This window comes from Vipera berus, assembly GCF_964194415.1.
Source record: "Vipera berus genome assembly, chromosome: 1".
NCBI classification, from domain to species: domain Eukaryota; kingdom Metazoa; phylum Chordata; class Lepidosauria; order Squamata; family Viperidae; genus Vipera; species Vipera berus.
The window spans coordinates 72,429,362-72,453,378 of NC_138202.1; the positions used below are offsets into that span (position 1 = coordinate 72,429,362).

General features: G+C 42.0%; 2 protein-coding genes across 6 annotated transcripts in view; both read right to left on the bottom strand.

Annotated features, from left to right (window-relative positions):
• The window catches only part of SMOC1 (SPARC related modular calcium binding 1), a gene marked incomplete at its 5' end in the record, with an annotated part of 98,681 nt that extends 82,000 nt beyond the window's left edge, over positions 1 to 16,681 (bottom strand). Inside the window, one exon of the mRNA XM_081327128.1 lies at positions 16,646 to 16,681. Coding sequence (XP_081183254.1) covers positions 16,646 to 16,681 — 36 coding nt within the window. The remainder of the gene's footprint in view (positions 1 to 16,645) is intronic.
• Positions 16,682 to 19,411: 2,730 nt separating this feature from the next.
• SRSF5 (serine and arginine rich splicing factor 5) lies at positions 19,412 to 23,383 on the bottom strand. Of its 5 annotated transcripts, none has more exons than XM_081344045.1 (9): positions 23,224 to 23,373; positions 22,900 to 23,062; positions 22,479 to 22,622; positions 22,054 to 22,124; positions 21,715 to 21,813; positions 21,564 to 21,633; positions 20,390 to 20,463; positions 20,149 to 20,259; positions 19,412 to 20,053 (listed from the first exon to the last, which is right to left on the bottom strand). In XM_081344045.1, the coding sequence occupies exons 3-9, from the start codon at positions 22,602 to 22,604 to the stop codon at positions 19,804 to 19,806; spliced, it is 801 nt and encodes a 266-aa protein (XP_081200171.1). In that variant the 5' UTR covers positions 22,605 to 22,622; positions 22,900 to 23,062; positions 23,224 to 23,373; the 3' UTR covers positions 19,412 to 19,803. The 5 variants fall into 5 exon arrangements, with proteins under 5 accessions (XP_081200171.1, XP_081200170.1, XP_081200169.1 ...); XM_081344044.1 differs by having other exon boundaries at positions 22,842 to 23,062; XM_081344043.1 differs by lacking the exon at positions 22,900 to 23,062 and having other exon boundaries at positions 23,224 to 23,372.
• Positions 23,384 to 24,017: the final 634 nt, after the last annotated feature.

Genomic DNA, 24,017 nt, shown 5'->3' on the forward strand with positions numbered 1-24,017 from the left:
TCCAGTTTAAGTCTTTTAGGGAAGACAGAACTGCCATCTTTCATATCCCACATGACAATACAGTCATTGCACTGCCTGTTAGAAACTAGAACCAGAACAAATAATGTGGGCTTTACTGAGGATTATCTCCTTCCATTACTAAAGAACACAACAACTGAGATGAGAACAGCAATTTCCCCCAACACAGGAATCTCCAAAGAGTCAAGATTGAAGAAAGCTATATAAAAGTTGATTCCTATATATTCCTCAAGAATGCCCTGCCCAGTTTGTAGACATAGAACATAGAACAATAGTGTTGGAAGGGAGCTTGGAGGCATTTTTCTAATCATCACTGGAGAAAAACTGTTTGTAAGGATACATTCTCCATAATGCCACTAGGAAGGCTTTAACTGGTTAAAAGACATATCCCTGTGGTGGACAGAATATGCTTTCCCCAATTGGTACTAATCTTGTTAGTTCTGTTTACAATAACATTTCCCCAAAGACTCCTTTGAACAAATAATGACTTCCTTTGTCACCCCTTGCTGTCAAAATGAACAGATGGGTATAAAACAATAAACGTTTTTTGTTTCTAATGATGGTGGCCTTCAAGTGTAATTAAAACAAGTCAATTTTCCCCCAAGTGACAGCCACTCTGGAGAATGGAATGGAATGCCTAGGCCTGAATTTTCCCCAGTTGCCTGTACAGTTTCTATTCTCTCTCCCTCTCTCTCTCTCTCTCTCTCTCTCCTCTCTCTCTCTCTCTCAATCTCTTTTGAATTAAGTTTACTGCCGAGCTTTATAACCTGAGGCCTAAGGCCAATTGTAGCTCATGAAAGCCCTCTTTAAAAATTACCACTAATTGTTGTTTTTTATGTGACAATAGAGAGAAATTAGTATACACATGACTGAAATGTATTCAAATGGACTGTACGTATTTAATTTTAATTCAATTTAAAAGTAAACTATACCCAATTTTCTTTTTATCCTAACCACTCAGCATTTTTGGAGCATATTTCCCTTGGACTAAGTGCAATCCTTATCTTGGAAAAGGTTGCAAAAAACATTCCCCCATCCTCCTTCCAGGAGTTTCACCTGTTCAGCTGTCAATTGATATGAAAGCCATGCAACAACAAACCTTGATCGCTCATTTTACCTCAACAAACTTTGTCTCAAAGATAAACTTGTTCCTTAGATCCACACATTGCATTAAGCACTGTTTGCTGAATAAACCCCAATTGGCTGAGTTCATGCAGCAGCCAGCTGTAAACTCTAATTTTCAAACTACAGTGATTGGAGCCACATAACCTACTAATTGAAAATCAAATGAATCACATTATGGCTTGGAGGCATGTATGACTTCAGCAATGTCCTTGGGCATAATGGAAAAATAAAGTGCAAAAAAGCTACCACAGGCATCTGTTGGGGCATAATTACTCTCTTGTTACTGTAACCTGAATTATACATTCTGATGCAAAGCCAAGTGCTGTTGGCTTCAGATCAAACTGGGAGCTTTCTTTCCCTTAACAATAATGTTTAAGATGAGAGATTTATATCTTCTATCCACTTCCCATACCAGTGGAATCACTGTTCTTTTATCAAAAGTCAAAATGGCACCTGTTCTATAGACAAGAATCATTAAAACCAACCTCTGCACCAGAAAACCAACTTCTTCCCTTCACCAGAGAATCACCAATGGCTTTGGGCCATTCAATAATTTCTGTTTGCGGCTACCTTTTTCTTCATACTGGCAGAACTATTTCTGCTTTGTGAGCTTGCTTTGAATCTAATGTCACCATTTTAGGAAGCCTCAGCAGGTATCAGCACTCAGCCAATCTTGTCTAACCACAGATGGGCCTGGATGATACTTGAATGAAAGACTGCTAGGGAACTAGCAGCATGCGGACCTGGCTTGCATCACGGAGACTTGGTTGGGCCCAGAGGGTGGGGTCCCTTTGGTTGATCTTTGCCCACCAGGCTTCCGGGTGCTACACCAGCCTCGAGCTCAGGGTAGGGGTGGGGGTGTGGCGGTGATCGTTAGGGAGACCTTATGTCCGCGGGAGACCACCGTTCCTCAGATAGTCGGGTGTGAGTCTCTCTTCATGAGATTTGGCTCTGGGGCGCAGTTGGGCTTGCTGCTCGTGTACATTTCGCCTAGTCGCGTAGCGGCAGCCCTGCCCGAGCTGCTCGATGTCCTCTCAGGGTTGGTGGTTGAGTTCCCCAAACTTATAGTTTTGGGAGACGTCAACCTACCATCCCTGGGAGGTTCATCTGAGCTTGCTCGGGAGTTCATGGCTTCCATGACGGCCATGGACCTGACGCAGGTAATTTCTGAGCCAACTCATGAGGGAGGCCACACCCTTGACCTGATTTTCTTATCTGGACGGTGGTTGGATGATCTTGGTGGGGGCTTTCCATTTATTATGCCCCTGTCATGGACCGATCATCACCTCCTGCGGCTGGTCTTCCATTTTGCCACCCCCCGCCGTGGAGGTACGGAGCCAACTAGATGGTACCGCCCCAGACGCCTAATGGATCCTGAGAGATTCCAAGCGGCGCTGGGGTCTCCACCTGCCTCCATTGCTCACAGCTCGGCGGATGCCTTAGTGGAAGCCTGGGAAAGGGCAGCCACTGAGGCACTCGACCGGGTTGTACCCTTGCGGCCCCTGACCCGGCGCAGATCCCAGCGAGCTCCATGGTTCTCCGCGGAGCTCCGGGAGATGAAGCGTCGGAAACGGGGCCTAGAGAGCTGCTGGAGGTCCAGCCGATCTGAACCCGACCGATTGCGGTTAAGAACCTACATTAGGTCTTATCTCGCTGCGATGAGGGAGGCGAGGTGTAATTACTTCTCCACCCTCATCGCGTCCGCAGATAATCGCCCGGCCGCCTTGTTTAGGGTGACTCGCTCCCTTCTTAATCAGGAGGTGAGGGAGGATCCCTTGCAGGGTCGTGCCGAGGAGTTTGGTCAACATCTGTCGGATAAAATCGCTCGGATTCGGACCGGTTTGGACTCCAGCTGGGCAGAGTCTGACGATCAGGACACGGGCGGTCTTGTCAATGTTATCTGGGAGGAGTTTGATTCTGTGACCCCTGATGAAGTGGACAGGATTATGGGGAAGCTGAGTTCCACCACATGTTTATTGGACCCGTGCCCTTCTTGGCTGGTTTATGCAGCTAGGGAGAGGACACGAGGCTGGCTCCAGGCGGTTATATCTGCTTCTTTGAGTGAGGGTAATTTCCCCACCGTCTTGAAGGAAGCGGTGGTGAGACCTCTCCTCAAGAAGCCTGCCTTGGACCCAGCTGTATTGAACAACTTTCGTCCAGTCTCCAACCTTCGCTTTCTTGCGAAGGTTGTTGAGAGTGTGGTGGCGCATCAGCTCCCTCTGGTCCTGGATGAAGCGGATTATCTGGACCCTTACCAATCGGGTTTCAGGCCCGGGCACAGCACGGAGACGGCATTGGTCGCTCTGGTGAATGATCTCTGGAGGGCTCGGGATAGGGGGTATTCCTCTGTCCTAGTCCTATTAGACCTCTCGGCGGCTTTCGATACCATCGACCATGGTATCCTGCTGCAGCGTCTCAGGGGATTGGGAGTGGGAGGCACGGTTTTTCAGTGGTTCTCCTCCTATCTCCTGGGACGCTCGCAGTCGGTGTTGGCAGGGGGGCAGAGGTCGACCCCTAGGACTCTCGCTTGTGGAGTTCCTCAGGGGTCGGTCCTCTCGCCTCTCCTGTTCAACATCTATATGAAACCGCTGGGTGAGATCATTCGTGGTTTTGGAGTTGGGTATCATCAATATGCTGATGATACCCAACTTTTTATTTCGACCCCAAACCACCCCAGTGATGCCCTCGCTGTGATGTCCCGTTGCCTGGAGGCGGTTCGGGTCTGGATGGGGAGGAACAGACTTCAACTCAACCCTGACAAGACTGAGTGGCTGTACATTCCGGCTTCCCGAGACACCTGGGATGTTCCACCTCTTTCTATGGGGGGTGAGCTTTTACCCCCTGTGGATAGGGCTCGCAACTTGGGAGTCCTCCTAGATTCACGACTCACTTTGGAGGATCACATAGTGGCCGTGACTAGGGGGGCTTTTGCCCAGGTTCGCCTGGTGCGCCAGTTGCGGCCCTATCTGGACCGGGAGGCCTTGTGTACGGTCACTCATGCGCTCGTGACCTCTCGCCTAGACTACTGTAACGCTCTCTACATGGGACTTCCCTTGAAGACTACTCGGAGGCTCCAACTGGTACAGAATGCGGCCGCGAGAGTTGTCTTGGGAGTTTCCCGGTACTCCCATGTTACACCTTTGCTCCGTGAGCTGCATTGGTTACCAGTTGTCTTCCGGGTAAGGTTCAAGGTTTTGGTTATGATCTTTAAGTCCCTACATGGCATGGGTCCGCGATACCTCGAGGACCACCTGCTGCCGGCGTCGACTCCCCTCCGCCCTGTGCGCGCCCACAGAGAGGGCCTCCTCAGGGTGCCTCCTGTCAAGGAATGTCGACTGGTGGCCCCCAGGGGGAGGGCCTTCTCTGTGGGTGCTCCGGCGTTATGGAACCAACTGCCGGTTGAGCTCCGGATGGCATCAGACCTCCGATCCTTCCGTCGCGGGTTGAAGACCCATTTATTCGAACTAGCGGGTCTGGCCTGATGGGGGTACTTGGGTTTTTTATAGGTTTGTTTTATTATTCTGGTTTTAACTTGGGCATTAATTTAATTATCTTTTAATGTTTGTACTGTTGTTTATATTTATGCCCTGTGAACCGCCCTGAGTCCCTTTGGGAGAAGGGCGGTATAAAAATCTCAATAAATCTTAAATCTTAAATCTTAAACTCCTGGACTGTATGCTAGACTTGGAAGTTGAAAAAAAATAGAGTTGGAATCATAGAGTTGGAAGGGATTTTGGAGATCTTCTAGTCCAACCCCCCCCTCCCCGGCTTAAGCAGGAAACCCTATATCATTTCAGTCAAATGGCTGTCTAATCTCTTCTTAAAAACCTCAAGTGATGGAGCATCCACAACTTCTAAAGCAGGCATGTCAAACTCGCAACGTCATGTGTATGACGTATTGTGACTTTTCCCCCATTGCCGGCAATGGGATGGGCGTGGTTTCGGTGCGATGCATGCGGCCCATGGGCTGGCAGTTTGACATGCCTGTTCTAAAGGCAAGCAGTTTCATTGATTAATTGTTCTCACTGACAGAAAATTGCTCTTTAATTCTAGATAGCATATCTTTTTAGTATGCTTCCATCAGTTAGTTCTTGTCCTGCCCTCAGGTGTTTTGGAGAATAGTCAATCCCCTCTTCTCTATGACAGCCCTTCAAATATTGGAAGACTGCTATCATGTGTTGTGATTCAGGGTCAGCCTGTGGGTTCGGCAGTTGGGTCGGACGACTCAGAGGAGGAGGGGGGTGTTGAAGATCTTGCTGATGATAGCCCTCAGGCAGGCCCCTCCCACTTGGTCACCATGGAGACCCAGCTGTGTGAGCCTGACAGTGTGGATGAAGATGACCCACAGCTGGCCCTGTTCAAGGACGCCCGACGCAGGAGGCAGTCAAGTAGGAGTAAACAGAGGAAGGCTGTGGGGCTTCTCGGAAGGAGGCAGAGAGAGGCCACGCCCTGAACTCTTTATAAAGGGAATGTGTGGGGGAGGGCTGGTTTGCTGAAAGCAACCGCTCAGATAGTGTTTCAAAGCTCCTGTATCTTGGTTCGTGTCTTGTTTGTTTTTGTTAGTAATAAATTTGGCAGACGTTTTTCCAGCCTCTTGCCGTTTGTAAAGGGGTTGCCTTTTCTGCAGGGCCGGTAGCAGGCTGGTACAGAACATCATGTCACCCCCTAGTCCTCTTCATTAGACCAGATTTATCCAGTTCCCACAACTGTTAATTGTATGCTTTGGCCTCCAATCCCTTAATCATTGTTCTTGCTCTTTTCTGCACTCTTTCTGTTTTTTTCTGCACTCTTTCAGGGGTCCTTTTATACTGACCAAAACTGGATGCAGCATTCCAAGCGTGTTCTTACCCATGAAGTATAAAGTGATACTAACACTTCAAGGCTATGGCAAATTCCTTCCATATTGTCGCTGTGGTGATATATAAGTAATCAGCAGAACTAGAACCCAGCTCAACAGCATCCTTATGTTAGCCATCTTCAATCTCTGGTCTCATTAAATTTGCTCACTTCCCATGACTTAAATATGTGTCTGGGAATGAAATTAGGGAGAAATGTGTGTGTTTGCTTGCTTGCTTGCTTATATTTATTTATTTATAAATAATACTTGTGTGGTCTCTCATCCTAGAATCACAACTCCGGGCTGCTCACAAAGATTATATAAACCAAGCAGCACTTAAAAAGATAAAAGCTAAACAAAAACGAAACGAAACGAAAACAGAAATAAAGAATCCTAGTGCCACAACCTTGCTGCAACCAAAAGCACTATGTTTCAGTTTCAATTTTTCCCTATCCCTAGTATTTGGGGTAAAGGCTGGGGAAGTTAAGGGGGTGGATCTCAAGAGGAAGGATGCTGTAGTCTAGGGGTCAGGGGCATCCAAGAAAAAGATGGGAACATTTAAAAGAAAAAAAAACTGTAGTGTACCCACTGTATTTAAAAATTTAATAAATAAATAAATAAATAAATAAATTTCAATCAATCACAATAGAGCTGGAAGGACCTTGTTCAAACGGGAGACCCTATAGATTTTCAGACAGGTGGCTGCCCAGTCACCTCTTAAAAGCCTCCAGTGATGAAGCACTTACAACTTCTGATGGCAAGCTGTTCCGCTGATTGGTTGTCCTCACTGTTAGGAAGTTTCTCCTTAATTCCAGGTTGCTTCTCTCCTTGAGTAGTTTCCGTCCATTGTTCCTTGTCTTGCCTTCTGGTGCTTTGGAAAGTAAGTTGACCCACTCCTCTTTGTGGCAACCTCTTAAATACTGGAATACTGCTATCATGTTCCCCCAAATCCTTCTTTTCTCTAGACTAGCCAAACCCAAATCCTGCAACCATTCTTCATGTGTTTTAGTCTCCAGGCCTTTAATCATCTTGGTTGCTCTTCTCTGCACTTTTTCCAAAGTCTCAACAGTAGAGTAGAGTAGAGTAGAGTAGAGTAGAGTAGAGTAGAGTAGAATAGAATAGAATAGAATAGAATACTGTAGAATAGAATAGAATAGAATAGAATAGAATAGAATAGAATAGAATAGAATAGAATAGAATAGAATAGAATAGAATAGAATAGAATAGAATAGAATAGAATACTGTAGAATAGAATAGAATAGAATAGAATAGAATAGAATAGAATAGAATAGAATAGAATAGAATAGAATAGAATAGAATAGAATAGAATAGAATAGAATAGAATAGAATCTGGAAGGAACTTTGGAAGTCTTCTAGTCCAGCCCCCTGCTCAAGCAGGAGAACTTATACCATCTCAGACAAGTGACTATCCAGTCTCTGTTTAAAAATCTCCAGCGATGGAGCGCCCATGATTTCTAAAGGTAAGCTGTTCAACTGGTTAGTTGGCTTCACTGTTAGGAAGTTTCTCCGTAATTCCAGGTTGCTTCTCTCTTTGATCAGTTTCCAACCATTGTTTCTTGTCTTGCCTCTGGTGCTTTGGAGAATAATTTGACCCCCTCTTCTTTGTGGCAGCCCCTCAAATACTGGAATACTGCTATCATGTCACCCCTATTTCTTCTTTTCTTTAGACTAGCCAAACCCAAGTCCTGCAGCTGTTCTTCGTATGTTTTAGTCTCCAGGCCTTTGATCATCTTAGTTGCTCTTCTCTGATTTTTTCCCAAGGTCTCAACATCTGTTTTGTAGTATGGTGACCAATATTGGTTGCAATATTCCAGGTGTGGTCTTACTAGGGTTTTATAAAGCAGTACTAATACTTTGCGTGATCTTGATTCTATGCCTCTGTTTATAAAACCCAGGATTGTATTAGCTTTTTTTGGTTGCTGCTGCACACTGCTGGCTCATAGTCAAGTGATCGTCCACTAGGACTCCAAGGTTACTGTTTTTAAGCCAGGTCTCACCTAATCTGTACTTATAACTTTGGTTTTTCCTGACTTAAATGTAATACTTTGCTTTTCTCCATATTAAAACCCATTTTGTTGGATAGGGCCCATTGTTCAACTTTGTCAAGATCTTTTTGGATCCTGAGCTTTTCTTCTGGGGTGTTGGCTATTCCTGCCAGTTTAGTGTCATCTGCAAATTTGATGAGTTCCCCTTGTATTCCTTCATCTAAGTCATTAATAAAGATATTGAAGAGTACTGGGCATAAGATGGAGCCTTGTGGTACCCCACTGCTTACTTCTATCCATGTGGATGTAGTACTATTGAGGAATACTCATTGAGTACGTTTTGTCAGGCAGCTACAAATCCATCTGGTGGTGATGTTATCTATTCCACTTCTAGCTTACCAAGCAGTAGATTGTAGTCTACTTTGTCAAATGCCTTTCTGAAATCTAAGTATACTATGTCCACAGCATTTTGCTGGTCCACTAATTTAGTCACTTTATTGAAGAATGAAATAAGATTGGTTTGGCACAATCTGTTCTTAACAAACCTGTGCTGGCTACCAGTTAAAACTTTGCTTCTAGTTGTTCGCAGATCTATTCTTTGATTATCTTTTCCAGGATCTTCCCAGGTATTGATGTTAGACTGATTGGTCTGTATTGTCCTGGGTTTGGTTGTTGTTGTTTTTTTCCTTTCTTGCAGATGGGAACCACATCAGCCTTTTTCCAATCCTCAGGTACTTCTCCGGTGCTCCAGGATTTTTGAAAGATATGGTACAATGGTTCTGAGATAACATCTGCCAGCTCCTTCAGAACTCTGGGATGTAATCTGTTGGGTCATGGTGATTTATATTCATCAAGGTTGGATAGGAGCTCTCTTATTATTTTCTTGCTTATTTTAATTTTTGTTTCTAGTCTGTCTTTTGCAGTAGGTTGGTTTTTTTTGTATGTTGGGCTGTAATTCCTTTTTGGGTGAAGACTGATGCAAAGAATAAGTTAAGCAGCACTGCTTTCTCCCTATTATCTGTTACTTCCTTGCCAACCTGTCTCTTTAGTGGACCTACAGTTTCCTTGACTTTTATCCCTTGTTATTTATATGTTGAAAGAAACCCTTTTTCTTATCCTTGATTTCTGTTGCAAGTCTTTGTTCATTCTGAGCCTTTGCTTCCCTGACTTCATCTTTGCATGTTCTGACTGTCTGCTGATAATCAGCCTTAGTTATGTGTCCTTCTTTCCATTTTTTGTACTTGTCTTTTTTTCTTTCAGTTTGTCAGAGAGGTCTTTGAAAAATACTATCATAAAAGGCCAGTCCAGCACAATACCACTGAAAAAGAAAAATAAGAAAATTCAAGAAGAAACCAGCATGGCTGCACAGAGTTTCCGACGCTTCTTGAGTTGTTTTCCCCTTTAGGATTTTCATCCGTGGAATGTTTCCTAGGTTCTCTCTGAGTTTGTTAAAATCAGCTCTTTTGAAGTTTAAGACACAGGTTGAATTATTTTCTATTGCTTGTGTTTGCATTATGTTAAATTCCAGTATGACGTGGTCACTTTCACCCAAGGTTCCAGCAACTTCAACTCCATCACTTCTTCTTTATTAATAAGTATTAGGTCCAGTATAGCTTTACTTCTAGTTTCCTCCTCTACCTTTTGGATGACAAAGTTGTCAGCTAGATTGGTTAGGAATCTGTTTGATCTCCCGCTCGCTGAAGAGTTTGTCTCCCAGCCGATATCAGGGTAGTTTAAGTCTTCCATTACTACTGTGGTATGCTTCCTACATACATTTGTTAACTGGTTGGCAAAGAGTTCATCTATTTCTTCTGATTGGTTGGGTGGCCTGTAATATACACCTATGGTAATGTCACTTTTTTTCTCTTTTATATTGACCCATGTACGTACATTCTGGAGGGATTTTATCTCTGACCATGTGCATTTCTGTAGATACAGTATGTAGTATTCTCTTACATATAGTGTAATTCCCCCTCCTCTTTTTGTAGATATGTTTCTTTTGAACAATTTGTATCCATCCATCAGTACATTCCAGTCATGGGTTTCGCCCCATCAGGTTTCTGTAATGACAACTATGTCATACCTGACTTCGTGTACTATTGCTTCTAGTTCATCCTGTTTGTTCCCCAAGCTTTGAGCATTAGTATATAAACATTCAAGACTTTTATGCCTGTCTGTAGGTATGTTTCCTGGATCTCCCAGTTGTTATTTGAGTTTTTATTTTTTTCTCATCACTCCCTACCTCATTGTTTGATTTGTTTTCTTGAGATTTATGATTGGTTTTGTGTTCTAAGGATTCTAAAGATTGGTCACCGTTCCCCCTCAATTTTAGCTTAAAGCCCTTCTAATGAGTTGGGCCAGTCTTTTTCTGAGTAATTTTTCCCTGTTTTCATGAGGTGCAGCCCATCTCTTGCCAGGAGTCCTTCGCGTAAACCAGTTTTCTTGGCGACGCCAACCCTTTAGCAAGTGGTTTATTTCTAAAATTCTTTTTTCTCTCAATGAGTGTTGGCCTTTTGTTGGGAGTACTGATGAGAACACTACTTGTGCTCCTAGCTCCTTAACTTTATTGCCTAGTTGATTATAGACTTTCCATATTGTGCTCAGGTTCTTTGTTGTGTCATTTGTCCCAATGTGAAGGAGTAGGAAAGGGTACTAATCTGTGGGCCTAATTATTTTGATTAGATTCTCAGCCATGTCTTTGATTTTTGCTCCAGGGAGACAACATACCTCCCTGGATTGTATGTCTGGTCTGCAGATGGCTGACTGTTCCTTTGAGGATAGAATCTCCTATCACCAACACTCGTCTTCCTTTTTGGAGGGGTGCAGTCTGAGGTGATTTTCTGCTTATCTCAGGTGTGTTTGTTGATGTAACTTTTAAAGAGATATTTGGTGTTATTTCTTTGCTAGGTGTCTGCAGGTTTTCTTTGAAGAGGAGGTTGTGGGTCTGTGTATTTCCATCTAGGAGGAGAAATCAATTGCTCAGTTTTAATGGGGCTGCTTCTGGTTGGATTAGATTGGGCACTAGGGGTTTGTTAGATATATGCTGCTTCTTTCTTTGATTATTGTGTTTCCTTCTATGTGTGACATACCTCCATTTGTCTTCCTCCAAGGGTTTATCAGTAGGGTCAGATCCTCTGGGAATTATTGGTTCATTATTTGTTTTGGTTTGGGTATAGCTTTCTTGCATAGATTGGAGTTTGGCTAGAGTTGCCTCTAGATCCCTTTTTCCTCTAGTATTCACATAGTTTACATTTAATGCATGTATAATTTGGGTGTTCTTTGGGCATAAGCACATACATGGAACATGTATTGCATACCACAATAGTATCAATCACCTGTTCCATGAGTTTGTTGTTGAAAATCCCTCTTTTTTGATTGGTGGATGTGCTTTGCCATTAACCTTGTTTCTACTTTTTTGTAATGTGGTGACCAAAACTGATTTATTATTATTATTTTTATTTGATCTGGTAGGACAGGCAGATATCATCAGGGAGAAGCAGTCCCACCAATAGCCTGGTCTGATGCCATGGAGGGGTTTAAAGGTGATAACCAGTGTCTTGAAATGACCTGGAGCAAAACAGAGCACCAATGGAGCAGAAATGCAATATGGGCAAACCAAGGGCACTGACCATCTTGACCAGTTGTAGCTTTTGGTCAGATACAAGGGCAATCCCATGCAAAGCACACTGCAGTAGTGACCAAGGCATGAGTGACAATTATCATTGGCATACTAAAAATATTGCAGTCTGGTTAAAAACTACAAACATTTTTAGTTAAAATAATCATTTTGGCAAATTATTCATACCCTTTGTGATATCCAGGAGTATGAGTTATGAAGCAGAAACTCCCTGGTTCAAATGGCAGTGCAACCATGAAACATTTGGTTGGCCAAAGGACAAGCAAGAATATCTAACTTCCAAGTGCTTGAAAATCAAGAAACATAATCCTGCACTGCCATCTGGTGGCTGTTGAGGTCCAGCCCTTGAACACTGACATTCAGTTCAGCAGCTGAAATGAATCTGACAAAAACTAATCTGAGCTAATCGTTTTGATCCATGATTTGCAATGGATGCCCTTCTACAAAACAGATTTGTCAAACAAATAGGTAAGATACTATTCACATTTGGAAGACATAAGTATTATTACAAAAGGTGTCAATTTCCACAGCAAGTCAAGAGGAGACAGCTGTCCATTGTTGTCAAGACATTTGTTTCTCAGCATTCAAAAGCATCCAAGTGGATTGAAATGAATGAAGAACTATGTAGCCAAATAACCAGAATTTATTTTATTTAGTGTAGTCATGCATCAAGATCCTTTAAAGCAGACATGTCAAACTCACACGTCATGTGACGTCGCACGAAATATCGGAGCTTTTTCCCCATCGCCAGGAATGAATGGGGTGGGCACAGTTTTGTCATGACGTGTCTGGCCCATGGGCCGGCAGTTTGACACCCCTGACCTAAAGGGGGAAGCAAAGATCTAGTAAGTGAAAAAATATCACTCAGAAAAAGCTTAGATGGAGAGCAACCATGTAATTTTTCTTTATCTTTTTTTAGGAGAAAACTGTAGACATTTGCATGTCAATGGAGATTCTTAGTCATCCAGCTCATAGTTGTCCCAAAGATGCTTTTTCATGAGGCAATTAGACTTCCTTGTTTTTCTTTGAAGACATTTCGCTTCTCATCCAAGAAGCTTCTTCAGCTCTGAAGGCAGTTGAAATTTGCATTACCAATATTTCCTGAAGTCATTAAGGAGGCATCCTATGTTTGTTGTCTGTGTGAAGTAAAGCAAAATCCTCTTTGGGTTGACCTTAATTCCTGGGACCTTCAAAGAAATGAACTACTTGAACAATATGGAAATAATTTGCTATATTCTACTATATTCATATGTATATCCTATGATATGAATTTCCAACTCTAATCAATGACCGTGAGAGTTCCTGATGTTTCCCCCTGAAGGACCAACTAGCTAGGTTAATCCCGCTCAGTTTTCAGGTTGTCAGCCAGCTGCTGCCACTGTAAAAATATGTGAGCACTGGGGCAATTTAGCATATCTTTTTATATTGTCTCAAACTGAGTGGTTTCTGCAATTATTGCACAAGTAAAGCTTTCTCGGTGCGCATGTATCTTTTAACCCAATCCAAATCTTTCCACAACTGAGCTTATTTTGTGGTTGAATCTATGATCTAACCCTGTTAGCCTTTCATAAAGCTCCATTTCCACCAGCATTTGGGTTCGGCCAGGAGTTTGGGTGAACTCTGTTGAGTTGTGTGTGTACCTGTTGCTTTAGCCAGGACATCACGGGTTATATGTTATTGTAATCGTTGTACACCTTCCAGAGTTACTGCATTTAAATAGTGTTCAGCCATCACACAGCTTGGTCTAGCTTAAGACAAGCCCAGCCAGATGTGACTTACTTGGAAAACATGGTTAAGGAAATAACAAACATGACTGGTGATCATAACATAACCCCTGCCCCAGGGAAATTTTTCCCTCTAAAACAACAGCTGCATTATTATCATTTTTGTTTCGTCCCTTTTCCTTGTCATCTTTTCTTTAGTGACTCCTGAGCGAATTGTCTCCAACATGCAATCTCCCACCATCTCCTTATACCAAGATTTAGCTCTTACAAGGCATCATAAACTTCTCTATAATCTTAACATGGTTAAGACAAAAGCTTTGCTCCTCTTTTTAACCTATCTTGATGAAAGAAACAACTTGCACATGTAAGTTGTAGCTATGAGAACAGACTGGTAATTTCTGAAAAACAATTGTACGCCAAATGTTTAGGCACTGAAATGCTACCCAATATAAAGTGATGCTGATATAACCATTTCCAAGATAGATGCTGCCAACAATCTTAAGTCTGAATGCCCAAAGACACAGCTCTGCTTTCTCTTTCTGAAGACGGTCTTCACCCTCAAGATGCTGTGTCTCTCTTATTTCCCATCTCTGAATCTCATATGCTATAATAAAGTATGAAAGAAATCAAATAACAAGAACTTTTTTCAGTTTATATAGCCATTAGAACACAGGCTGTCTGATAAATTCCGCCAGTGAAAACATCACACAGAACTGAACAGTGTTAGGCATGGCACTGAGTCTAATTTAAGGAATGGGAAAAATAAATGGGTCTGCTGCTGGCTTTAACACTAACCTGATGTGAAGCGTCTGACATAAGTAAAATAAACATTTGCTCACATCTGTAGGACAATTTTCTGATAAGAACACAGCTGTAGGGGCTGAGAACTGAGAGGTGGTAGTTTACTTTAACTTTGGTTTATTTTGACAACTCAAGTTGCTTAACAATTTGGAACCTGCTTTTTCTCAATTGAATCTCTCTCTCTCTCATACACACACACACACACACACACACATGTGATTTTGTGGTTAAGCAATAGAACTGAGGTGCCCTTACTCCCTGGTGTGTTCCATTATAATTTCTGTCTACATTGGCCCGATATTGTTCCAAAACTGCTTTTATTGTTTTGGTTTTTGCTTCTACTCCGTAACTTGATCCAGAAAAGTAGGAAACAGAAGAACTAAAACCATGTATCATAGTTTCCTTTAAAATCTGTGGTGAGCTTGTTGTATTGCTTTAATGACATAAAAGCAAAATCATTTGCGTTCAAGGTCATCTTAAAACTGCTGAGGCTCAAAAACACTGTAGTAGACCATCTTGTAGTGGGAATAAATAAACCTAACAAAGAAAATGTATAATATACCCATTTCTTCCCCCCCCCACACACACACACACTCTCACACCATCTTTTGGATATGAACAAGGTTAAACTCTTTGCCATCAGATCCAAACTAATCCCTTCTCAGTCCCTGAGGAAGCTCCCTGCAATCCCCTCTAGACCAGAAAATAGAAGCTTCTTCACCGACTCCCAGCATAGCCCAAGGGCAACCTTTATAGAGAAACTGCAACCTAGAGAAATCCCAACCTTCCATTTTCTTAACTGAAAACCTCAATTTTCCATCTCTGAAGGGCTTCCCCAGCTCTGCTACCCTCCTGAAAGGAGCATTTTGCCTAACAACAGAACTCCTTCCAAGTACATACAAATGAAAGACCTAGCTAGCTTTCCCAAATTGGCCAGCCAATCAGATCCCTAGGATTTACCACCTTTAGCCCTCAGCTTCTGTGAAAAACTTTGCTTTTCTGTTGTTCAGGGACCCTCTTTCTTCTAAAGCAGGCACCCGATGATTATTCCAATAAACGTGGTTCTTCTACAACTTAACAAATTCCTTCTGTCTTAACAATGAATGCTGAAGAAAGTGAGTCACCCAGTTGGTCAATGTTAATCATATGTCTGTGTTTTGCTGAACTCTGCCAGTCCTGCATCAAATGTTAGGTCAATATTATTATTGGGAAACACACATGTCCTCATACACTAAACACCTCTGCTTCTTTGTATGTTTTCATTCTACAGATCATAAAGTATGTGGAGACCAGTTTTAGACAATCGGATGGACAACTTAGCACTAAGTAGGTTACCCTATTGTGCCGTGATGAAAGAACAGTTTCTTAATACTAGCACAAATGATACAATCCTGCTTATTTCAGATCTGTTTTTCCTTTGTTTATACCAACTTTGTAGCTATTTTTGTATGTTTTGTTCCTTTTTTAAAAAAATACGGTATAGGAATTTCAAAGCTTCTCAACAAAATCCATTTCGACTATAGCTTTAAAGGGCACGGTTTTAATCAACATCTATTAAGAAATTTCAAAATACTGACAAGACTGAAAATCCATAAAAGACAAGTGACAAATCACTTCTATATTTTTGCCAAGAAAAATGACTTACCTTATATTAAATTGCCCTAAACCAGTATTTTTCTACTTTTTCAACATGTGGACTTCAATTTCTAGAATGTTATTGCCAGGAGTAAACTACTGCTTGCTGTTTATCAAACCAAGAACTGAATAAACCTGCCACTTAAACTTTATTAGGCCATCTGATGCAACAACATGAGGCTCCTATATTTCTCATTTATATATCCACAAAAAGGTTAGATGTCTTTAAGGTATGGAAGGAAAAAGCTTCAAGGGACTGGGCTGCGCCGACACAAAAATGACCCCACCCCGTTTCTCCAAAACAAGAGCCGCAAAAGGCGGGGCGAGATAGATCAAAAGCGTACAAGTGACAACCTCGTCCTTTAGCGTGAGAAGTGGTTTCTCGTTCACCTCGATGGCCTTTTTTTCCTCGCTATTCACATGACACAGCCTCTTATGCCATCCGTAGCAGAGGCGTATACAGAGAGCAAGAGGAGTCCCCGATCTTTAGAAAAGAGAATTCGGTTTCCCGTCCTGTGAAAATGGAGTCGTTTAGATTTGGGTAGCAAATAACCAGTCGACCACTAGATGGCAGCAGACACCGAAACGCCAGCGCTCTTTTTTGCTTTCTAGGAGCCATTTGAATTTGCGCGGCTCCGACGTTACCCTTAAAAGTTGTCGCAAATACTGTACTTTTACTCAGCAGACGGAAGGATATTGCCTAACTCACAGGTAGGCAACTTCGGCTCTTTTATGACTCATGGACTTCAACTCCCAGAATTCCTGAGTCAGCTATGCTGACTCAGGAATTCTGGGAGTTGAAGTCCATGAGTCATAAAAGAGCCGAGGTTGCCTACCCCTGGCCTAACTTCTCTTCAAGTACCTCACTTGATTTGATTTTCCGGGACTGCCCAGCCATGTTTGCCCTGCGTAATTTGTAATCCTACCGAATCCTCCACAGCTGGTTCCCGTTCTAATTTTCTTATACATGATAAGATACTTCAGCATCCACCCTAATATATTAGGCTCGTGACCGTACCTGACTTTTTTATCTAAGCAGAGAACATGCAGGCAGCCCGGATCATAAATATCAGGTGAATACCAAAGCATTAAGTGTTCCCAAAACACTCGCAACAGGCGAACGGAGTGGTTCACCGGACACATTGCAATTGGCTGGGATAATGCACTAAAACGTCTTACAAATTACAGAAGCTGAGTGAGCCCAACTGTTATGGAACCTGCAGTTGGCCTTTTTTTTTTCCTCGCTGCCATCTTCCATTTGCATCTTAACACCATAGTTAATAACGAATACAAGCAGCAGCTGCCCTCTTTATGCTTCCTTGTATTAACTACTAAGTATGCATAGAACCCTGTACTTCCTTTTTCTAATATTTGCAAGCTCATATTGCTCCATTTACTGTTAGGTAAAGGTTCCACCGCACATGCGTGCTAGTCGTTTCCGACTCTAGGGCCGGTGCTCATCTCTGTTTCAAAGCCGAAGAGCCAGCACTTGTCCGAGGACGTCTCCGTGGTCATGTGGCCAGCATGACTAGATGCCAAAGGCGCACGGAACGCTGTTACCTTCCCACCATAGTGGTCCCTATTTTTCTACTTGCATTTTTATGTGCTTTCGAACTAGGTTGGCAGAAGCTGGGACAAGTAACAGGCGCTCACGCGGCACTCGGGATTCGACCCGTCAAACTGCTGACCTTCTGATCGACAAGCTCAGCGTCCTAAGCCACCGCACATTCTTATAAAAATCTACAATAAACCACTGAAACAGCCAGCCCAAATAAAAATACCGATAAGGCAGTCACTGAAAATCACTATTAAAAACTTAACTTCTGAACATGTGCTGATTGTTGGCAAAATTGTATAAAAATGCCAGTGAAAAATTTATTTGGAGGAAAGTTGTAAGATACCTATTAAGCTGTTTTAAGTACATTGTTTTTAACAGCTTGCCATTTTAGAAATGCTTTGCCTTTTCTTGACTATTACTGGAGCATGCAAAACCCAGACATACAATGTAAGGTCCTGCCTCAGCTGGTACTCCCAAGAACAGCAGAACAGAGGATATGGGAACCAGAATAACGGATGGCAAAATGGGGAAAAAAAACCATTGTAAAATGTCTTCCTTTTACAAGGGCTCCTGGTACATTCCTCCCCCTCTTCACACCCAGTGATACATCAAAGGTAGTGAGAACAAAGTGAATACATCCCTGGGGGCCCCCTCCCAATAGAATCAAACTTCCCTCTACCATCAGAATGGCAGAGCCCCCAAAATATGATTTTGAAGGAGTCCTGACACTGCTTGCCTGAAGGCAAAAATCAAAAAAATCCACCTTCACCCATCTCATGTCATGCAATCAAAATTTGCTGGGAAAGGTAGAAATGACTAGACACCATCAAATTTCACTAACCAGAGCATACTCTGAAAGCTGTATAAAAAAATCAGAAAATGTGAAAAACTTGGTCCATAGAATTGCTGAATCACTCGATTGAACCAATAGCAGTATCACTTTTGCACTCAGGGCCTCCAACCCAAGAGGTAAGAAACTCTGTACGAACTATTTTTGATTGCACATGCCTTGCAATGGATTTAATAGCAGCGTATTAATTCCTTAAAAGTATGCAAATTGCATTTAATTCTTTAGTTTTACCATAAAAGATAAAATGCAGGCCTCATAAATATACAACATATCCTTTAGAAAAAAGTGAGCTTCGCATTAAGGGTTCTTTGATGATCACGGTGTCTCTTCTGATATGGAAAACTAGTTTGGAAGATAGAATATGGTCATGGTATTCACACTCCTTTTCACCAGTAAAAATATTTGCATTTAGTACATGCTTGGCCAATTACTTTATTACATGAATATCAATGTTGAAAAAGTTTGGCACAAGTGCTGTATTTCTGACTGGAGGTATATTCATAAAGCACATTAAACAGAAGCCAGGCAAACTACTGCCATAGCCAACTCTGCCACATTAAAATGTTGGTGTAATCACTACTCGCACAACTGAGTCACTTGAAATAATCTATTTTATCTTCATTTCACAACAGAGCACTTAAAACTACTTAAAACAACTTTTATCCTAGTTAAGTCCTGTAAATCGGCTGTTTTAACAGTTCTATTGTTGTTTGCAAGTACTCCATGTAAATATAGTTACACTAAAATAACAGTAAATTACCTAGTCTGCTTATCTTCATTTCAAGGCTGGCTGCAGTAAGCCAAGACAACATCTCAGTTACATGTATATGGTTCACTATTTTATACCATTACTTCACGAAAACCTTTTATTACCTGCAAAGCACTACTGTATTCTACTGCAAAGTATCAACTGTAAGTAGAAATTGTAGAATGCATTACAGTAGAATATGCTGCGAAATATATCACCACAGGAAAGGAACATTTGGAAAATAGTTTTTACGTTACTATACCATGTCTAGTAAGCTAAGGACCTCCATAGCTTTGTCTCTTATGCTTTATAACCCTATTTCTGAAAGATAAGGTAACATCTAAGTGTAAGCTCATGTAAAATGCAGCGCTCTCCCACAGCTTTAAAAAGAAAAAACACAAGATTTTTTTAAATAGTTTTATTGTGAGTTCTGACCAGTATGTTTGGAAATATGGCCAAGGCAGCAAACTAATACTTGGGAATTATTCCCAAAACCTGAAATAAAGCTTTATTTACAGCTGGTGTAAAGCTCAATTAACCAATTTAAAACATTTAACATCCCAAATTTTAATTACTAGAGTATACTGAGAAAATGTTCAGAATTAAGTTTTAAATACAAAAAATTAGTTTCTTCAAAGAACTCTAGCAATATACATAAAGCTATGCACTTCTGATTTAATGAAGTGAGCAAGAAAAAATTATCAAAAAGAGAATACAATTAGTTCAGTAACTTTTCTGATGGTCCACATTTACAAAGTTGTTACAACCCTCTTCTCCCCTGGTTCAGTCCCTTTCCCAAAGTCACATACTTACCACAACTTATTAGCAAGTATGATTTAAAAGTTCCAAGGCAATCTGCACAATTCAGTTGCCACTATCTACAGATCTTGACCTTGAGCGTGATCTCTGGCGATCCACAGAAGCAGGAGATTTTGATCTACTGGAGGAAGCACGTTTCTGACTCTTTTCAGGGGCAGGAGATCGACTAACTGATCGTGATTTGCTACGGCTCCTGCTCCTGGATCTGGTGTAAGACTTGCGGCTTCTGGACCGAGAACGGCTACGTGATCTTGAAGAGCTCCTGCTACGTGAGCGAGACCTGCTTCTGGACCTACTAAGAAAGGTAAATATCCATGTTAGGTTAGGTTTACACTGACTACAACTGTGGATATATATATACATATGCAAGTATCTTAGCTGAGTTCTTACCTGTGTCTTTTGCTGCCCTCAATTAGTTTGATTTTCCTTCCATTGATTTCCTTGCCAGAAAGTTTTTCAATGGCATTCTTTAGATCACTATAAGAGGCAAACTCAACCACCCTAATTTAAAAAAAATACAGCTTATATATTAAACTATCAACACTTAAAACTTCTAAAAAAAATCTACTTTGGAGATTCCTTCCTCCAGATTATCTTTTGTAATATAGTATGACTGCTCTAAGATATTTACCCTTCATTTAGTTTGGGCCTGTGTGCATCCGCAAATGTTACTTCCCCAGCTTGTCTCATGAAGTCTTTGAGATCCTATCACAAGATTAATTACGTTAGATAAAGGAGGTAGACAAATGCTTATCAATAATAAAAATTATTACTGCAAAAAAAGATGTTAACAATTAAAAAGCAGCAGATGCCGCACTTGTATTTGATAGAATATAACAGGGCACGAAATAAATGAAAACAGCATATTACTTTAAGCAAAATGCTCAAATTGTAAGTTATTTGTCTATACATTTTACACAACTGAATGCAAGACAGTTTATTGTATGAAAGCATTCTGAAATGTCTTACAACTAAACAGAACATTTACAAAACAAAAACCAGTTATTTTGTGCCCCATATGTCATTAAAAATATAGTTTACTTTACCTTTATTAACATTTCCCTAGGCTAGCCAAGCTGCAAACTGCATTAAGCGATCGAAGATACCACCACGGTACATGCCCGACTGGCTCTTCGCCAACCATTTGAAGAGAACTACCCAGTCGATGGAAGCCTTTAATCGCACAGCCCTCCCTATTAGCAGACTACTGACGGATCCAGACATTCTCTACTCTTGTGAAGTTACACCAAGGATCACTTTACTGCGATCAGGATTCCAAGGACCACCTAATGCGTATCTTTCAACTCGCTCGATCACGATCTCTTATTTCGAAGCGTTACAGGAGGTACAGTTCTCAACTTAGGAATCAGATCTCGTTAACTTTCGGGGATCGCTGCAACCCGGCACTTTAAGGAAGTGCATCGATTACGTCTAGACCGGCAAACACAGATCTAGAGGTGGCCAACTGATACACTGGAGGAGCTGACTGGAAAAGTCAACCAGGCCCAACCAAGAGTGACCAAGACAGAACGATTAGGATAACCCACAGGCACTCCTCGTCATAAGGCCAACGACACAGATAGGCTGGCAAATAAAATGGATTTTTAAAGTGGTTAAAATGGATTTTTAAAACAAGGTAAAATTACATTAAAATACTATTAAACTACTTTTGAACAATGCATTTAAACATTAATTAATAACTTTGATAAATGTTTTAAATTTAAGATAAAAATTACGTCTTAATAAAAAAAATTACATATTACATACCCATTAAACGAAGTCTAAGATAATCATGTTTAACAAACCTGCCAGCTGACTCGGGAAGACAAATTTTCTACAATGAGACGATTTTCTGTTCTTACAGGTGGTGCATTTCTAGCAAAAACAAAATGTTAATTCATTAATTATACCTACAAAGTTAAAATTGAGCATCAGCTATGTACTCTGCATATTTACCTTCTGTCATTTCGTGGACGGCGGCTGCTAAAACGATCAGAATAACGCCCTCTGCCTCTTCCACCTCTAGAGCGGGCTCTAGCATGTTCAATTGTAACTCTAGAAAGCAAAATAATATACCTAGTTATAACACAACAGTCCACCACAATGTCACATCCTATGTGACAGTAATATGAGGAAATGAATTATTCCAGTTTCAGACCACGTAGGCCTATCTGAACATACTGGAGCCAAATATATTTGCAAAGATTGTTTTTTTAGCACTGACTGCTATTGTCAAGCATACAATAAAACATATACAAAGCATCCAAATGCAATCAAAGGGTTATGAAATGTTACCTTTCACTGCAGAGCTCTTTTCCATCCAATTCATAGACTGCATCATCAGCATCCCTGGGATCTTCAAACTCCTGTTAAATAAAATAATGCATCAGCAATTTACTGAATGTTATCTCTGGTTACTGTTTCAAGTTTCTTAAAAGGCACAGAACAGGCAGCATGTTTTGGTCCATTGAATTTATTTCCAAATCCCGAAGTGAGAAAAATTAAGAACTGCATTGTAAGTTTTTTTAAAAAAAAATTTACTATCAGTTCTACATATTACTAAGTGTATTGCCACTGCAAAGATAATTCTTATATACTTAAAAAGACCAATGGGTCTGAAATGGCTGCCCAAAACTACCTTAGGCCCTTTTTCCCCATAGGAAGTAATCAATTTCATCGCTATCAGGTGCTGCTTGTACAAGCATCTTTTTACTGCTTACCACAAATCCAAACCCTCTCTTCAAATCAATGTCTCTGATGCGTCCATATCCTTTAAAAAATCTCTCTACATCCTTCTCTCTGGCGGCTGGATTCAACCTTCCGATGAATACACGACAACCGCTCATGGTACCGCTTTAGTGCAGCTGTAGAAGAAGAAACAAGTTAAAAGGGGAAAAAACAACGAAAAAATTCAACCCTAAAAAAAAAAAAAGATGGCCGCCGCCCAAAAGGATCAGCAGCTGCTGGCACCGCCCGCTCGATTCATTGCCGCAGTCCCTCCTCCTCCTCCTCCGCCCGCTCCGCTGCCGCAGTCTGACATCAGGAAAGGCAGAAGCCACGCCAGGTCCCCAAGCCCCGCCCACCGCTCGCTCCAACCCGCCGCCGAGTTCCGCTTCCCTTCGTCCAATTGGAAAACGCCACCTCGGTGTCGCCTTTCTCCGAGGCAGCCTAAGCAGCCAACACGAAGTTACGGGGACCTGCGCATGCGCCTTGCACACGACCGCCCATCAATCCGAGACCTTTTTTCATTACTCGCACGAAATGGCGGCGCGGCCGCACCCCAACATTCCACGCCGTCTCCTGGCTTTTTTTGTTAAGAGAAAATGTAATCACTCACACACGCTCACGGTTTAAACTAAGTTTAAGCTTCTCTCCCACTCAACCATACTTATCAAATGCAAACGTCTCTCTCCCCAAGCTGCTCTTCCTAGATCGCCCATTAAATTGGAATAGACAGGCACTTACGATCGTCTGTTCTCGGGTTTTGTTTTGTTTTTTTTTTAATTTTAAATGAAGGTGTCAACCGACAAAAGACGGACTAGCGACCGTCTCCGACGACGTCCTCCCCTCGACTGGGCAGGTCGAGCGTTAACTACGCCACAAAATGGAACCTCGTCCCACGTGACCGCAGAAGCACGTGACATACTTGTAGTTCAATGATAGGTGGAAAGCGGAAAAAAAATAGGTCAGTGGTGGGGGGGGGATTGAGACAGGAAAAAAAGCCCAATGCTTCGAGGTAGTTGGGCGCATGCGCAATAATCTATTTTTCTTTCTTCCCCCCCCCCTTCCTTCTCCCCCTGCAAAGGAGGGTAGTGAGGCTTTTCGCAGGTTGTTGTTTTGCACTTTGGAAAAAAAAAACATACCGGCAGAAAAAGAGTGCAGATAGGAAAGCCCAGAACAAGCGACGGCCATGTTACGTAAGGGACAAGGTTAAAGGGTACCTGAAATCAGGGCTACAACGGACAAGAATGGGAACAAAGCAGCGGCTGTCCGGATTCTTGCAGCTCATAAACTGGTAGTCCCAGTGGGGGACGGGAGATAAACTGGAGGAAAGCGCGTAATCCATTCGTTCAAAACACTTTTTCTGTAACTCCTTTTTTTTGGCACAATTGTGTCTTTTACCTGTCCTGGGGTGGGGGGTTAATCTCGGTGAGCGTCTGGCGCTGCAGCCTTCTGCCTGGGCGTCCGCCGGAGTCGCCCCCCCCCTCCAGAAAAAATCACGTAGGGTGAGATGGGCTGCTTTCGGCATCAATTGAACA

Excerpts from the sequence above, each read along its gene's own strand:
- SRSF5 (XM_081344045.1), bottom strand. The coding sequence starts at position 22,604 with ATGAGCGGTTGTCGTGTATTCATCGGAAGGTTGAATCCAGCCGCCAGA. Across the intron at positions 20,260-20,389 it reads AGGCCCAAACTAAATGAAGG|GGTGGTTGAGTTTGCCTCTT; the intron begins GTAAATATCTTA and ends TTTTTAAATTAG. Across the intron at positions 20,054-20,148 it reads GAGGGCAGCAAAAGACACAG|TAGGTCCAGAAGCAGGTCTC; the intron begins GTAAGAACTCAG and ends TACCTTTCTTAG.